Source organism: Gobio gobio (genome assembly GCF_949357685.1).
Source record: "Gobio gobio genome assembly, chromosome: 14".
Taxonomy (NCBI): Eukaryota; Metazoa; Chordata; class Actinopteri; order Cypriniformes; family Gobionidae; genus Gobio; species Gobio gobio.
In genome coordinates this window covers 5,798,297-5,813,685 of record NC_137107.1, presented here as the reverse complement: position 1 = coordinate 5,813,685, position 15,389 = coordinate 5,798,297, and the positions used below count along the sequence as shown (strand labels likewise).

At 40.7% G+C, this 15,389-nt stretch overlaps 1 protein-coding gene across 1 annotated transcript; it reads left to right on the top strand.

Moving 5' to 3' along the window:
• Positions 1 to 331: 331 nt before the first annotated feature.
• cdx1b (caudal type homeobox 1 b) lies at positions 332 to 8,776 on the top strand (the record flags this gene model as incomplete). Its single annotated transcript, XM_079835889.1, has 3 exons — positions 332 to 740; positions 3,224 to 3,372; positions 8,579 to 8,776. The coding sequence occupies 3 exons, from the start codon at positions 332 to 334 to the stop codon at positions 8,774 to 8,776; spliced, it is 756 nt and encodes a 251-aa protein (XP_079692015.1).
• Positions 8,777 to 15,389: the final 6,613 nt, after the last annotated feature.

The window sequence follows — 15,389 nt, the reverse complement described above, 5'->3', positions numbered from 1 at the left end:
ACATGTAGGCCTTATTTTTTTCACACAGTAGCATTTGCAGCTACATTTTCCCAATTACCGACATGTTTGCAGTGGATAGTAATATAATAAGTAATTGCATTCTTTCATGGGCCGCTGTGAATTGGAGCATCAGTTTCGATACCGTGGGAGGGTGATGATCGTGATCATAAAAGTGACGTCAGCCTCGCAACCTTTGGCATTCACCGAGGCTGGAGGGTTCAGAGAATCCGGCCAGGTAGACGAACCGTCAGGTTATAGGGAAACCTGGGTCTGAGGAGCCGAGATCAATTGTTCGGGTGCATATTATGCACTGGAGTCATCAGGCGGGAAAATGTATGTGAGTTACCTCTTAGAGAAGGACACCAGCATGTACCCAAATTCCGTGAGACACTCAGGCTTGAACCCTCCGAATTTCGTGTCCGCACCTCCACAGTATCCGGACTTCACAGGATACCATCACATGCCTGGGATTACCAACGACCCTCACCACAGCCAAGCCGGAGCGTGGAACCCTGCCTACCCTCCTCCGAGAGAGGAATGGACACCTTATGGGCCAGGACCCGGAGCTTCGGCCTCGAGCACTGCTCAGTTGGGCTTCAGTCCTCCAGAGTTTTCATCTGTCCAAGCGCCCGGCCTTCTTCCATCGTCCATCAGCTCGTCGGTCGGTCAGCTGTCGCCGAACTCTCAGAGACGGAACCCGTATGACTGGATGCGCCGGAGCGCGCCCCCGTCAAACTCAGGTGCATTTCAACTCTGACTGCAATCATTGCACTTTGAAAAAGTATTGCTCAATGATTATTATTATCATATCGGGTTCGCAAAAAGCCACTTTAAATAAGTTCGAAGCTCGGTGCCAGCTTTACGGCTTCTGTATTCACGCGTTTGTCATGCTAATAGAGATTTGTGTGAGTCCCCGTGCTTTGATGTCACTCTTTGTTCTTTTTTATGTCTGGATGCCGAGAAGTCTGCTGAATACACGGATGCGCGCGTGGACTTAACAACATAAAACAGGGTTACACTTTATTTCGTAACGCTTTATTTCACACGTGTTACGTGCAGTAAAAAATAAATATAAGGTATGCATACATACAACTAAAGCAAACCCTAATTTTAACTCTAATACTTAAGTAGGACAGTGTAACAGACACCTTAAAAATAAAGGGTTATACTTTATTGTCCATGTTACAGTGTAATTATATATTTAAGTACTGAATTATTACCTATACATGCACTTACTGTAGGGTTAGGGTTTGTTGCATGTGATTATGAATAATTTACTGTTATTACTATGGTAAGTACATGTAACATATGTTATTATTTTAAGGTGTCCATGTTTATACACTTAAGTAATGAGACACTTAAGTAATAAGTTACTACATGTACTTACTTTAGGGTTAGGATTTTGGTTTGGTTTAGATGTTATGTAATTATGCATAATTTATAGTTATTACTACATTAACAGCTATGTATGTAGCAATGTCAGTGTTAACTGAAATAGCAGTAAGGATATTTTTTAAATAAACTGAAAAAAAAATGATATATAAAAATAAATCAAAATATAGTCATGCAGTTCATATAAAGCAATTGTATTCCACCTCACAGCGGCTTAAACTTCAGTTCGGCGGGACTCGCTGATTATGAAAAATTGAAAATGGGATAAAAATTTAGAACATTTTATATGTTTGCATGTACAGTTGGACCTAATATTTCCATCACATAATGGAAGCAACGAGATTTGGAATTATCTCAGTATTGCAAAAATAACTTTGATATTTCAGCATATTGTTAAAGAAAATATCCCTGTCAACAAACAAACAAAAAAATCATAGAAAAGCTGGAAAAAAGCTGTCCATTTAGTTGGGATGGGTGGTAATGTCTGTGTGAACACCATTTCACACACTGTAAAACAAATATTGTTGGTTTAACTTAAAAAAGTAAGTAACCTGGTTGCCTAAAAACGTTGAGTTAATTGAAATTAAAAATTTGAGTTAATACAATGAAGGAAATTGGTTTAATAAATAGAATTTCAAAATATAATTGTATCTGAACCACAAAAAAGTGATAAATCGTGAAAATAGCACAATTTGGCATGTTTCACTGCATTATTACAAATAAAATACACAATATGCTTACAAAATCTTTTAATAATATTTGAATAAAGGGTGATGTCGATTCTCAAATGTTCATTGTATTAACTCAGAAATGTAAGGCAACGTGGTAACTTACTTTTTAAATATGTTTTTTACAGTGCACTCATAGTCTATATGAAAAATAATAGATGTGCCATACAATTAGTATCTTCACAGGACAAAAGAAAAATTGCTGCCGTAAATGTTTAAGTACAATCAACTTGGATGTTTAAGTCATTTCAACTTAATTTACATTAAACGTGCTTAAAAAGTAGGTGAATCTTGTTTAACTGGTAAAAAAGAGAAAATTGCTTAACTTATTTTTTTGAGTTAAAGCAATGTAAAAACATATGTTTTCTTAACTTATTGATCATATCATTTTTGACAGTGTTGAGGCAATTCCTCAAGACAATATTTTTAATGACTATACTTTGGGTAACCCAGTCAAAACCCAAATTAAGTCTTATTAGCTCACAATCAATATTACATTAAAGTCCTCAATGCTTGGAAGTAATAACTGGCTTTCAAAATGGAGGATTGTAAGTGTTGCCTGGCTGAGTTAATGATAACTGGAGATTATGGTCTCTAGTGAGATTTTCGATGAAGATGCTATATGGTTGAGAAGCCTAATTATCTGAGTTCCTCCCTCTGTGGCTGTTGCCCTAGACAGGCGGTGTCCTTCCCTTTCGCCGTGTATGTTTTAATATTTAACCTGCAGGCCACTTAAGTCCCCTCTTGCCACTGACAGGGTAAACTAAGTTTGAAATATAGAGACACGATTCCAAAGACCTTTATAACATGGACATCTTGGTGTTTTATATATGTGTGCTCTTAACGATTGGCTTGATTAAGGGAGCAAACACTAGGTTCCCATAGTTACTTTTTAATAGAGAAGATAAACAAACAACTCAAAAAGACCCTTTTTTATCACATTATCATTACTTATAGTCAATTTGATTTGTTTAGCATTTCTCACAAAACACGTTGTTTCGAAATCGTCCCTTAGTCCAGAAGATGTACAGGATAAAAAGAGATTTTTTTTTTTACTTGACTATTAATTAATAATGAATTTGTTGTGGTGGTTTTTCTTTTAGGAGGTAAGACCAGAACAAAAGACAAATACCGGGTAGTGTACACGGACCATCAGCGTCTGGAGTTGGAGAAAGAATTTCATTACAGTCGTTACATCACAATAAGAAGAAAAGCAGAGCTGGCGACAGCACTCAGTCTGTCAGAGAGACAGGTGAGCTGCTTTAATACAGTCTACAGAAATATGACAACATATGAGCCTCATCATTCATATCTAACTACATTATGCATACGCTGTGTTGGGGGTGACGTAATCAGATTACTTTTTCAAGTAACTAGCAAAGTAACACTTACTTTTTCATTTACAGCTAAATATCTGAGTTACTTTTACACATAAGTAATGCGAGTTACTTTGTTTTCCCATGTACTTGTACTTGTTTCCCTTACTCTTCTCACTTTAATTTAGTCCTCAAAATGAATAAAAACAGTGAATCTGGAATAATTAAATGTTAAATAACACAAATATACTTGATGTATTTAATCTCACTTTATTGACGAAATGTGAGCATGCATTTACTCATCTCACTTGCACAAAAAACAGATTCAGTATTCCTCAAAATGAATAAAAACTGAAATGTAAACGGCAAGTATTACAAAAATCTGGAATAATTAAATGTTAAATAATACAAATATACTTTATGTATTTAATCTCACTTTATTGACTAAGGACGTTTCACACCTGAAAGTCTGCACCAAAGTTCATGTTTTCATACATTTTATACATTCGGTTAGTTTTGGTTTGGTTTCACATTGCAATTATGCGAGCGCACTAAAGAACTTTGACATACTTATGTCCTGTCGTCATCATCTATGTGGGCGGCATCTTGACATTGATTGGTTTGTAAATGGACGTGCATCTGACGTCAGCGTGTTGTCATTTCAGCGGGTAACTTTGACAAGAATGAACGAACAGACGCATATCATTGCCACTATACTGTTATTACTTTGTCATTACTACCTGCAGCACCAACTATACTTGAGGCTAGTTCAAATTCGCCAAATGAACATCCTCGTTGTGCGAACATTTCATCATCGCAGACTGGAAAGGAGGAGAATACTTGGAAAGTGTCTGTATTTTTGTGCGTTTTTTCCAGTTGACTTATTATTATGGCGTCAGACCATATTTCATATAAAAACTTTGCCTCTACCATGGCTTATTTTTCCTGCTATCTTCTGTCTTCGTCTCTCAGTTGTTTAGGCTATGTGGGAACCACCGGAACTTCCTGTAAATGGTCTGAAAGTGCGAACAATATAGAAAATGCTTTCACACTATAAACTAACTAAACCTTTGTTCAGTTTGATCCGGGACTACCTCTTTTCGTCTGACCAAATTTCGTCTGTTTGGTCCGGGGGAGGTTTCACACCTGTAATTTTGATTCGGATCACACTGAAAAGTCAGAAAATCCGGACCAAACAAGGTAGGTGTGAAAGGGCCCTAAATGTGAACATGCATTCATGATCCTTAGTTAACCCCCCTGGGATCTTTCCTTCTCAGCCATAACCAGAAGCTCCCTTTCTCTGCCTTTTGCTTCGATCCAGTAATTCCAAACCTCTTCAACAGCCATTGGGTGGATTTACCAACAAAGCTTCTTCCCTTCAACAGAGAAGATACATGAGTTCCACCCTGTTTCAGTACAAGCCGCCACTAGTTTGCTATATTTCTCCTTTTTGCTGACTCCGTCATCTCTTCCCACAGTACAGTGAGTTCTGCCATGATTACTGTCTTGGCAGAGATGGACCACAGGATGATGTCTGGCCGCAGGTTATTATCTCGGATGGGAACTTGAGCTGCTGGTTGAGATCGACTCTCATCTGCCAGGTTTCAGAATAGACCACTCTCTCTCTCGCTGATGTTTTCTGCAGCAGCTCCTTGCCTGACGAAGTATATTTGTGGCTTGGTAGATGGACTGGCTCTTTTGGCTTCGAGTCTTCATTCGTCCAACACCACAGTTTTCAAAGCACTTGATCATGGTGCCACTTGTACTGGCCTTGGGTCAGAGCAGCTTTACAGCGAGTCAAAATGTGCTGTAGGCTGGGATTTTTGGCATCGCATAGACTGCAGGTTGTCTCTGAGCCGTACCAGAGCTGAATGTTCTGTGGGCTTGGAAGGATGTCATTTGTGGACCTGATAAGGCTTAGTCTAGCCTGTGGAACCTTCCACATGTCGGCCCAAGTTATGGTCTTATAGATGACTGCCTCCCAATTTGTCCACCTTCCGTGCTTCTGCTGGCTCACAGCTCTGATTTTTAAAGCTTCATCCTCCATTCTGATGACTTGAGATCACAAGCTCTTTCTTCAAGGCTTTGGACCACATCTTGTGGGCTGTTCTCCACCCCAGTCCTTCCGTGCCCTGTTTTAACCCCCCCAACTATATTCTGAAGCTTCAGTTGACTGATGGCCTGGTCGACTACTTGCCCAACTCTCTATTTTCATCCTGTTCTGACTGGGGCCTTGGCTTGCTGTATGACTGGGTCCGTTGAGTCTCTCAACTATAACAAGAGCCTCACCTTTTCCAGCTTGAAGCCTAAGTTGAGTGATTTCAGTGGTAGCTGGAGTGCGTTCTTTCCAAAGAGTGGAGCATTGGAAAGGCACCAAGGTAGGCCTAGCCATTTACGGATGTAGCTGTTTGCCTTCAACTCCATCCTCTGTACTGTCAATGTAGGAATCTCGCACAACTTTGGTGATAAAGGGTGAATTGGTAGCACCATAGCTTGAATTTCCCAGGCGGGTGGCTCTGGTCTATCTTCATCAGGCCTTCTGAAAGCTGCGTCTTGACAGATTGAGCCATGTGCTTATCGGACAGTTCGGTAGTATATTGGCTTCGCAACGGCTGCTCTGCCAACAGTGGGATCTTCTCTCCGTCAACTGAGCAGGTGTTGTCATCATTCCTAAACCCTTTCCAAATTGACAAATTTCGAGATTTTCCTGGCATCCTCGCCCACCTAAAAAGCTCTTCCAGACTCTTCAGCAGCCGTGTCGTGTTGGGCCAAACTACATGGAGATGTAACTTTCTGCGCTTGGCTGTCTGGATCTGTTCCCAAACCATGGCAGAGTGTTCAACACAACCTGCCTTTTGGCAACTGGTGTCAATGTAGCTGTTAGACAAAAGGTAGTTGGATATACAGTACGTCTGGCCATCACCATACGTTAAGCAAGGCAATGCCTCGAAACTGGCTCATTGCATGGGAATGTTTCTCTTTTGGGATGGAAATGGTTACAGCTCTGCTCCACGCCAACAGGATAGATTGGGCTTTCCAGGCAACCCTCATTAATCGCCATTGTAGCTTCAGCACCGTAGGGCAGTTTTTATATGCCTTATAGGGTGCACCGTTTGGTCCAGGTGCTGGTGCAGATCTAGCTTTTTGTACCACCTGTTTGATTTCTGCCCACTTGGGTGGTGAGGTGTCGAACTTTGAGGCAGTAAGGATAGGAAGGAAATCACCACTTGACAATAGTTATGTTTTCCCGTGAGATCAAGTTGAAACGGCAACACAGCGAAAGGATTGTTTGAGCTGCGCCCTCTACTGTACAGGTGTGCATTTGCATTGAGGATTATTCATTTCCCTTTTGGCCTTTACAATTGCCAAAAATCGAACTTTTGTTGTTGTTTTTTGTATTTAAAACACAAATAAGCAAGCCCAGTCCAAGTGAGAAAAAATTAATGCAAAAGTAACATAACACATTACTTTCCATCAGTGGCAGCCTTTGCTATGTTTCACCTGTTTCACGGGCTTCACAACAGAAGGGGCCTCTACTTGCACTTGAAAAACAGCTGGAAATGAATGGGGCTGTGGGCAAAAATGCCCCCAATATTCAAGTTGGGTCAAAAATGGCCTTGTCTGAGCTCTTGTTTTTAGTATTTACAGGTAAAGTGAGTAACACTGATGATCTCTTCATCACGGCACCTGTTAGTGGGTGGGATATATTAGGCAGCAAGTGAACATTTTGTCATTAGAAGCAGGAAAAATGGGCAAGCGTAAGGATTTGAGTGAGTTTGACAAGGGCCAGATTGTGATGGCTAGACAACTGGGTCAGAGCATCTCCAAAACTGCAGCTCTTGTGGGGTGTTCCCGTTCTGCAGTGGTCAGTCTCTATCAAAAGTGCTCCAAGGAAGGAACAGTGGTGAACCGGTGACAGGGTCATGGGCGGCCAATGATGCCCGTGGGGAGCGAAGACTGGCCCGTGTGGTCCGATCAAACAGACGAGCTACTGGAGCTCAAATTGAAAGCACCAACAGTGGCCCGTGAGCATCAGAACTGGACCACAGGGCAATGGAAGAAGGTGGCCTGGTCTGATGATCACGTGTTCTTCTACATCACGTGGATGGCCGGGTGTGTGTGCGTGGCTTACCTGGGGAACACATGACACCAGGTGCATTATGGGAAGAAGGCGTGGCGGCGGAGGCAGTGATGCTTTGGGCAATGTTCTGCTGGTAAAACTTGGGTCCTCCATCCATGTGGATGTGACTTTGACACGTCCCACCTACCTAAGCATTGTTGAGCCCATGTCCAGCCTTTCATGGAAACGGTATTCCCTGGTGTCTGTGGCTCTTTCAGCAGATAATGCGCCGCCACAAAGCACAAATGCTTCAGGAATGGTTTGAGGAGCACAACAACGAGTTTGAGGCGTTGACTTGACCTCCAGATTCCCCAGATCTCAATCCAATCGAGCATCTGTGGGATGTGCTGAACAAACAAGTCCGATCCATGGAGGCCCCACCTCACAACTTACAGGACTTAAAGGATCTGCTGCTAACATTTGCTAACTTGTTGTCAGATACCACAGCACACCTTCAGGGGTCTAGAGGAGTCCATGCCTCAACGGGTCAGGGCTGTTTTGGCAGCAAAAGGGGGACCAACACAAAATTAGGTCATAATGTTATGCCTGATCGGTGTATAACAGGCCATAGAGTGCTGTTTTCCCCAATATCAGCACGATTGCAAATGGGATAGCCTATTGATTTTATACAACAAAGAAGTTAATGTTAGGTGACTTTCATTTTAGTCTTAGAACACTGTCTGTTTTCGCCAACGAAAAAGTTCCAAACAAATCCACAGTAAAACCATCGCCCGCTTCCGAGCAACACAGTGATGTTTTGTTACTAAATTAATTTTGTTACGCGCTTTTAGCGAATCGTTAATCGACTGAATGATGGGGGGCCTTTCAAACGGGCCTCCGAATCGCAACTTTCTTAGGGAGTAATGCAATATTGTAACGCATTACTTTTAAAAGTAATTTCCCCCCACATTGCTAATGTGTAAGAAATAGAAGATCAATTTCTTTCTCGCATCACAACTTTTACCTCAATAACTCTTGAGGGAATCTTTTTTTCAGTATGACTCATGGCATGTTGTTGACAGGTGAAGATCTGGTTCCAGAACCGGCGTGCTAAAGAGAGGAAAGTCAATAAAAAGAAGATGCAACAGCCGCAGCCAGCATCCACAACCACACCCACCCCACCTGGTTCAGCTCTCGCAGGCAATGTTCCCATGGTGACAAGTAGCAGCGGTGGCCTGGTATCACCGCCTATGCCAATGACTATCAAAGAGGAGTACTAAAGAGTGCAAAGAAGACTTTGACTGTTAATATTTTTATACTGTAACAGAGCCCTTTCACACTTATACACACATGGTACTTTAAAATCAACACATCTTTGTTGCAATGAAAAAGAAACTGTGACAAACGTGACAAAGACTGTCTGCTGCATGGGGTTTTATTAAAAAAATACAAATAAAAAGTAGCCAACAAACATTCATTCACATTACAAGTAATGAAGCAACATAAAAATCTGAAAGGCTGTGTAATATTTCTCTGGTCGTGTTGGTTTTCTTTATTTTAGTACTTTATTACTGCTGTTGTTTTGTTCATCATTGTAAACTTTAAGATGTTTTGAGATTCTGAATTAAAATAATTGTGTATTTCTAAAGTAATTTGTATTAATAAAATAAATGTTTTATTGTGGCAAGTTGATTCATTTCAGACAGGCCGCGGACAGCAGCGTTTCCATCATCAGCTGTACACTTCTTTATACAATATCTGACTTTGTTAAATTGTGCCTTCTCACAGATATCAAACATAGAGCTAACCTAAACTTTTTTATATATATACTTTTTGCAAAGACCACTGAGAAAATGTCAAATGTTTACTCGCGTCTTAAGGCCCTTTCACACCGGACGCGTAGCGAAAAAGCGAATATTTTGCGTTTGCGTGCGAATAGTTTGCGTCAAAACCATTCGACACAAATTTGCGATGTCTGTGGCGTTTCAGAGCTCCAACCTTACAAAACATTTGCACAGACAGCTGAGAAAACACGGACACTTCATCATCCAGTGAAGACAAGCTTTTAATTTTCTTTAAAGGGGTCATGAACTGGCTTTTTAAAAATGTTTATACTGTTGTCTGAGGTCAACTTATGATGTTTGCGTGGTTTCTACATTTAGAAACATCATAATGAATCAGTAATAGGCTATTTTCTGCACTGGTTTTGAGGCTCTCTGAAAAACGCTCTGTTTTGATGGGCGTGCCAAACTGAAGACTTGGGAGTAAACGCCCACGGCTAGGATTGGATAATATTTGCATATTTAATGAGCTTCAGCTCCTCTCAGTACATGTGGGAATTGTTTTGAAAGCGTCTGGAGAAACGCTCACAGGGCTCTCATCTCTCATCCACCCGCGATTGATTTGAATGTTGTCGCCCGATCAGTGAATATGACCACGAAACATACACACGTGCGCGTGTGCAAGAAAAGAATGTTATTTCACTATTTAAGATAGCCCGTCGGCAGGCTGAAAAACACATAGTCCCGGGGACTATGGCTTTTAAAAAAGTCAAGTCTGAGCCCTGGCCCATAACGTTACAAGTCCGAGTCTGATCACGAATGAACCAATACCAGCTTCTCCAGCCTGTGACAGCGCTATGGTATGTAATCAATAGATATCAAACGATCTGTAACAATGCAATACTAACACATATAAAAAAAACAAGTTTTACTCACATAAGTGTGTTGCATCGTTCCTGTCGGATCCAGAAGCACAGCATTGTGTTTTAATCTCAATATGTCTGCAAATCCAGTCTCCACCTGTATCTTGTTTACAAACGAATCTGCGGTGAAATGAAGCGAACAAACGCGCAATGTCTTACGCACGTGAGCTGGAACTGGCATGTTTATTCCTCGACCCGTTTAACTCCACGAGTCGGTGGGCGGGGCTTGAGGCGGCGCTTCTACATTCTATGACGTCTGTGGTCGACATATTCTGAGATCTCTCGTTTTCTGGGCCTGGTGTCTATAAAAGATTTTCTTTGACTAACAAGGACGTTTTCAGCTCTGAAACTTGAAAATGAACTTTTATATATCAAAGGCTCAAAGGAAAGTTGATTTCTTAATTCATTTCCCCTTTAAAAAACAGAAGAGAAGGTTTTGGGTGCACCCAGTCTTAAAGAAGCACTTCCTTTCGAATGTCTGTGGGATAGTTTGAGGAGCTCCTCCAGAGACAGTAGCACCGCATCTGACAAGACACACACACACTTCAGGAACCAATCGATCCGGAGCAGCTGTTTCCAGTTCAGTCACAATGTGAACATTTAAGTGCCACAGTCGTACTGACGGAAACACATTCACTTTACATAGTCGCGGACAAAAGGTTTTGAAAAAAAATAAGCGAGTTTTAACTCAAAAGGTGATGTTATCGTTGTCTGTAGCCTACAGTGGCAAACACAGCTGCATCTGTACAGCTGTGAACACAACTACAGCTGTAATCTCATGAGAAATGCAATACCTGGCAAACGTTAATGTTGGTTGAATAGCTAATGACATCAACTGGACATTTAGTCACCTTTGTTTCACTGTATGTGATTGGTTTAAGCCTTTTCTAAAAAGTTAAAAAAAATCGACATAGAAGCGAAACAAATAAACGTTGTTTTTTCGCCACAGCACAATCGTGTTCGGTGTGCAAGCACTCATTACACCAACACCTGATCAAACTATAAAACCATCACGCAAATAATTTGCGCGTCAAAAACGCGTCCAGTGTGAAAGGACCTTTAGAGAGAAAACAAAGCTGAAAACGCATCTCAGCTGGTATTACTATGCGTTTTGGTATAGACGAGACACATTCCCGTTAACTCCTGGTGTTTTAATCCGTCTCCTTTGTCCACGTTCAGCCACTTGTGTCCTGATTTCTTCGAGGGGAGGGTCTATGGGCGGGTGTTTTTCAGATCTTTAGATCTAATGGATGAAATAAGCTCATGTAATTTCCATATGAACACGAGCGGAGACGCCGGAGAAACACACAGAGAGCATCAGCTTTAGTTTCTGCTCTGACAGACTCAAGAGCAGCCGAACGCTGTGAGTGTGTGTTAGACATCAGGACTGGAGAGAGAACATTGAGCTCGGGACGTTTCTCATCTTCAAACCAAACTTGTGTCTCCAGCCGAGAGTTTAAATCCCGTCTGGCTAGCGCGCGTCCCATAATGCTTAGCATTAGGTCAGTCGGAGGAGAGTAGGGCGTCTTTTAGAGGCTGTTCCAGTGCATTTGACCACATGAGCGTTTACACTACGAGAGCAATGTGTGTTTAACTCCCTCTGAAAGTGGACGAAAGTGGACAAGCTCAAAGCATTTTAGACCCCGTCTCCACCTGGTGTTAAGATGCGTTTTGGTAAATCGAAGGAGACAAATTCCCGTTTACACCTGGTGTTTTAATCCGTCTCTTTTGTCCACTTTCAGACACTTCTGTCCTGATTTCTTTAAAGGGTTAGTTCACCCAAAAATGAAAATTCTGTCATTAATTTCTCACCCTCATGTTGTTCGACACCCGTCAGACCTCCGTTCATCTTCAGACACAAATGAAGATATTTCAGTGTAAATCTGATGCTCTGAAAGGCCTCCATTGGCACACTTTACACTCTCAAGACCCTTAAAAGACACTAAAGACGTCGTTACAAAGTCCATCTCACTACAGTGGCTCTACAATAACTTTATGAAGCGACGAGAATAGTTTTTGTGCGCAAAAAAATCCTAAATAACGACTTATATAGTGATGATGATTTCAAAACACGGCATCAGGAAGCTTCGAAGCGTTATGAAGCAGTGAGTCGAATCATGATTCGGATCGCGTGTCAAACCACCAAACGGCTGAAATTTGGCGATTCAAACTGCTGATTCGACTCACTGATTCATAACGCTTTGAAGCTTCATGATGCCGTCTTTTGAAATCGTCATCACTATATAAGTCGTTATTTTGGGTTTTTTTGCGCACAACAACTATTCTCTTCACTCCATAAAGTTATTGTAGAACCACTGTAGTGAGATGGACTTTGTAACGACGTCTTTAGTGCCTTTTAAGGGTCTTGAGAGAGTAAAGTGCATTGGGCCAATGGAGGCCTTTCAGAGACATCAGATTTACACTAAAATATCTTCATTTGTGTCTGAAGATGAACGGAGGTCTGACGGGTGTCCAACGACATGAGGGTGAGGAATTAATGACAGAATTTTCATTTTTGGGTGAACTAACCCTTTAAGGGGAGGGTCTATCCCAGACAGCAACTTTGTGTTGGCCCAGATCCGGCCCACATCTGGTACATAATGAATCCACATGTACCAGATGTGACCCAGATCTGGGCCGACACTATGTTTCTGTCTGGGATAATGTTTAGCATTAGCTCAGTCGGAGGAGAGTAGGGCGTCTTTTAGAGGCTGTTCCAGTGCATTTGACCACATGAGCGTTTACACTACGAGAGAAATGTGTGTTCAACTCCCTCTGGAAGTGGACACGTTCAAAAGATTTTAGACACTGTTTACACCTGTATTTAGCGTCGTCCACTTGTGATCCGATCGACCAAAACGCATCTGAACACCAGGTGTAAACAGGGCCTTAAAGGGTTAGTTCACCCAAAAATTAAAATTCTGTCATTAATTCCTCACCCTCATGTCGTTCGACACCCGTCAGACCTCCGTTCATCTTCGGAACAGAAATGAAGATATTTTAGTGTAAATCTGATGCTCTGAAAGGCCTCCATTGGCACACTTTACACTCTCAAGACCCTTAAAAGGCACTAAAGACGTCGTTACAAAGTCCATCTCACTACAGTGGTTCTACAATAACTTTATGAAGCGACGAGAATAGTTTTTGTGCACAAAAAAACACAAAATAACGACTTATATAGTGATGACGATTTCAAAACAAGGCCTCATGAAGCTTCGAAGCGTTATGAATCACTGAGTCGAATCAGCAGTTTGAATCCCCAAATTTCAGCAGTTTGACACGCGATCCGAATCATGATTCAACTCACTGCTTCATAACGCTTCGAAGCTTCATGATGCCGTCTTTTGAAATCGTCATCACTATATAAGTCGTTATTTAGGGTTTTTTTGCGCACAAAAACTATTCTCGCCGATTCATAAAGTTATTTTAGAGCCACTGTATTGAGATGGACTTTGTAACGACGTCTTTAGTAGCTTTTAAGGGTCTTGAGAGTGAACCGTGCATTGTGCCAATGGAGGCCTTTCAGAGCATCAGATTTACACTAAAATATCTTCATTTGTGTCTGAAGATGAACGGAGGTCTGACGGCCGGGTGTCGAACGACATGAGGGTAATTAATTAATGACAGAATTTTCATTTTTGGGTGAACTAACCCTTTAAGAGCAGAACAGAACCTGTCATTGAGACGCAGGAGCTCACGATGTTTGCTCAGTGTAACGGCATCGCTGGATAAGAGACGAGCGCACAACGAGAAACTGTGAGCTATTTCATTATCAAGCACACTCTGGACTCTCTTATCAATGGTGTGACAGAGAAGCTCAGCTTGACGGGCATAACATATCTCCTCTACGGCGTCGCTGCAACAGGACCTGTTTTATGACCACGTTAACAAAGCCAGGGTGTGGCGTCCAAAGGCCGAGGCGAAAGGGACTGTTGAGCAAACAATATGCATCTGCCTGCGTACGTCCATATGTCCACACTCAACCTTCATGACTGTTATCAGCGAATTTGATCTTAATGAAAGAAGACACATTTTCATTGTGATCGATATCTTTTTGTTTTTAGATATCCATCTCTGAATCCTCTCACAGGGGACCAAAACCAATATATCCTTGAGTTCCCGATTATACATTATACATATGAGACAAACATGGCGTTCTAATGACAAGTCCTTTTATTTAATAAAAGTGCTAAAGATGATTCAGTAAATCTTGTTACCTAATATTGTTCCATTTTCTTTATCATTGCTCTATTTCTGGTAAGGGGAGAAGTGTATAAACAAGCTTGCTGATAGCTCCCTCATAGGTCATAAACTTTATTGGGGCCATGTTGTAAAAATATTCTCACCACAGTAACAAAAGCTTGTTGATATGTGTTCTGCATATGACATTCTGGGTGAAGTGCAAAGAGAACTTTTGCTTACACTATATGTTACATAGAGTAATAACGACAAATTACACTGTTTCATGTAGGTACTATTGTAATAACTATAAATAAATTATGCATAAATATATGCATATAACACTAATCCTAACCCTATTTTAATTATATAGTTACTTAATATTACTCAGTACTTAAATGTATAATTGCACTGTAACAAAGACACCTTAAAATAAAGTGTAACCCTTTATTTTAAAGTGTCTTTGTTACAGTGCAATTACTGAGTAATATTAATTAACTACATGTATTTACTATAGGGTTAGGATTAGGGTTATGCATGTAATTATGCATAATTTGTAGTTATTAGTAACTACATGTTACATATTTAACAATGACAGGTTACACTTTATTTTAAGGTGTCTTTGTCACAGTGTAATTATACATTTAAGTACTGAGTAATATTAATTAACTACATGTACTTACTATAGGGTTAGGGTTTGCTGCATGTAATTATGCATAATTTATAGTTATTACTTTAATAACTACATGTAACATATGTAACAATGACATTATGAAATGTGCTAAGTGTAATTTTAAGTTATTTCTCTAGAAGTAAGATTTACTTCATTTTTCTTTGGCAAGTTTTTGCACGCATATTTTCTTTTGTTGTAAAATTTTACATATGGAATTAAGTAAACTCTACTTAACTAAGTTAAGTAAAATTAACAAGTAATTTTAACTTGGTCAGTAAAAGGTTGAGTAATTTCTTCTCAGTTGAAGTTTCCTTTGCAATACATTTTACTCCAAAAA